We start from the raw sequence: 2500 nt of genomic DNA, 5'->3' as shown, positions 1-2500 counted from the left end.
CACACACACACACACACACACAGGTGATGGGCTGGCAGGATGACCGAGGGGTATACACACTCCCTTCAGAGTTCTGGGTTTAAATATCGACCAAACAGTCATTCTGGTGTCTCGCAGGCAGGACTTGGCATCAATGTGTTTGCAATCGCTCGGATGGACGTTAAACTGGGCATCTCGTGTGATAATATTAGTTGATGCACGTTAAAGATCCCACGGTGTCTTCCACAAAGAGTAGGCGAGCTATCACTGGCTCCCTGAACAAATTACAAATTCCTGCCCAAACCTACAGAGAGCTTTGCATCAGCGGCACAGTCGCACCCTCAGCCCATGACGCTCCTCGCAGCATGTGAACATCCACGGCATGTGAAGATAAAAAAAGAAGAAGAACCCCGGTTCACTCCCTGTGCTTTCAAAACTGGATTCCTCCTCCTCCTCCTCCTCCTCCTCCTATTCCTCCTATTCCTCCTATTCCTCCTATTCTTCCTATTCTTCCTATTCTTCCTATTCTTCCCCCTCCTCCTCTCCCCTCCGTCTCTTCTTCTTCTTCCTCCTCTTCTTATTCCCCCACCTCTTCTTCTTCTTCTTCCTCTTCCACTCAACTCCTTGATTGGATTCCCGTCGAGTCGTGGTGTGATGCAGCATAGGCGTGATGGGCCAAATGACCTCCACCTGTCTTCGACTTCCTTGAACTGGTGTTTGCGAGATGAGCAACACGTCATAAAGTGATTATTATTAATCTATAATGCTGACACGTTTTGGTGGTGGTGGATAAACAGGGTTTCGTAAATAGTTGGGGAATTATTTTCCCCACATTTTACGAAGGTTCAAGATTGAAATAATTCTAAAGTTAACTTTGCAAACGACCTTGTGCTGACGTTTTCTTTGAGAAAACGTTTGGAACGCCCTGCTGGTGACGTGACAACCCCTGGGGTGGGGGAGGACGAGTGAAGGGAGAGGACGGACGGGAAGTGAACCCCACTTATCCACATGCCATGTCACTTCACGCAGCCCTTCGCGTTGTTCGTCCGTGTGTTCACGTACACCGACTCTTGGGCAGCACGAGCCGCCCCACGAGTCTCGCCTCCGTGAGTCGTTGTACTTATATGAGCCTCGGCATGCATCCCAAGAACTTGCTGTTCCGCCAGGTAAGGCACCAGAAAGCACCATCCTGTTCAACTTCCTCAGGTGTTTTGTTTATGTTCATTCTGACGGGATTGAAACGAGTTGAAAGCTTCCCTTGGGAGACGAGTTTGTGTGTTGCAATGCAATTGTAGCATTGTTCGTCTCAATTCGCATCTCAAGTGTGGTGGACAGTTTATAAACCCAGTAATTATCGTGTGCGTGTGTGCGTGCGTGCGTGCGTGCGTGCGTGTGTGCGTGTGTATATATATACGCACACACACACGGAATACGAGACTTTTGAAGTTCGCATTCGAACGACACTTTTATTAAGCAGGAGTTTATAAAGGTATTCTTACCCTTGACCTTGTATGAAGAGGTAGATCTATCCTTCGTAGACCAGCTTTGGTGGTGGAATACTCTGAGTCTGGGAGGGCAGCAGTTCCAACCCCATCCGAGTCGGACTGGAGACGATTTTTTTAAAAAACCAAAAACGTCCGGGCTGCTTCCTCGCTTGACGCTCATAATTTAAAGAACAATGTGACAATACCATTTTGGTTATGCAAATAATGGTGCAGGCTTGTTAAAGTTCCCTTATAAAGGAACAAATATTCAAACTTCGTCTTCAAACATGAACCAACAGGAGGGATTAAAGCTTTGGGAGCGTGTGGAGGCTTTAAAAGAAGGAACGACAACTGATGATATGATGATGATTGTTAAGGTCAGGCTGAGGCAACAAAAACAAACAAACAAATATATATATATATATATATATATATATATATATATATATATATATATATATATATATATATATATATATATATATATATATATATATATATATATTTCCAGGTGTGTGTGTGTGTGTGTCTTTGACCGCTGTTTCTCAACAACCACTGGTCCGATCTAATTGAAACTTGCCAGGTATATTGCTGGGGACCTGAGGATATGCCTTTCCAAGGATTGATATTAATCGGACAAGTGCTTCCCAAGTTCTGGCCATTTATTTACCAATCAATGAAAGGACACATTGCTGCATAGGCCGGTGCGCGGCCGGTGGGCGATGACGTCACGTGCCGTGCCGGTTACAACGGGGATTGGTGGCGGAGGAGTGGCAATGGTCAATGACAGCGAATGTCACGGCAAGCAAGGACAGGGAGGTAAACTTGATTTTAATTAACTCTGTGTGTGTAAGTATCACAGCAGTTGTTTCTTCAATGCAAGCGATATTTCGTGGAATGCATGTGAACATTCCGTACGGGCATGTACCACTTCCGGATTAGTGATGACTTAATGTATTCTAATTTCTTCCATTTCTTATGCGTATTTATAGATAAACACAATGCCCCAATCCAGTCGTCGTTTACGAGAGCGAAGG

The 2500-nt window shown here is 45.1% G+C and overlaps 1 protein-coding gene across 3 annotated transcripts in view; it reads left to right on the top strand.

The window, feature by feature from the left end:
• LOC147029357 (persulfide dioxygenase ETHE1, mitochondrial-like) overlaps window positions 1–2500 on the top strand; it is a 65063-nt gene that overhangs the window by 3271 nt on the left and 59292 nt on the right. The window contains exon 1 of one of the 3 annotated variants that reach the window (XM_085872359.1): window positions 812–1145. The exons of 1 other annotated variant lie outside the window; for it this stretch is intronic. In XM_085872359.1, coding sequence (XP_085728485.1) covers window positions 993–1145 — 153 coding nt within the window. In that variant the 5' untranslated portion in view covers window positions 812–992. Of the gene's footprint in view, window positions 1–811; window positions 1146–2500 lie in introns of those variants that run through there. One more of the 3 variants, XM_085872357.1, reaches the window with a different exon arrangement.

The sequence above is a fragment of the Eptatretus burgeri genome, chromosome 3 (assembly GCF_056783735.1).
Source record: "Eptatretus burgeri isolate ZD-2024b chromosome 3, Ebu_testis_v1, whole genome shotgun sequence".
Classification (NCBI taxonomy): Eukaryota; Metazoa; Chordata; class Myxini; order Myxiniformes; family Myxinidae; genus Eptatretus; species Eptatretus burgeri.
This window is presented reverse-complemented; position numbering and strand designations above follow the sequence as displayed.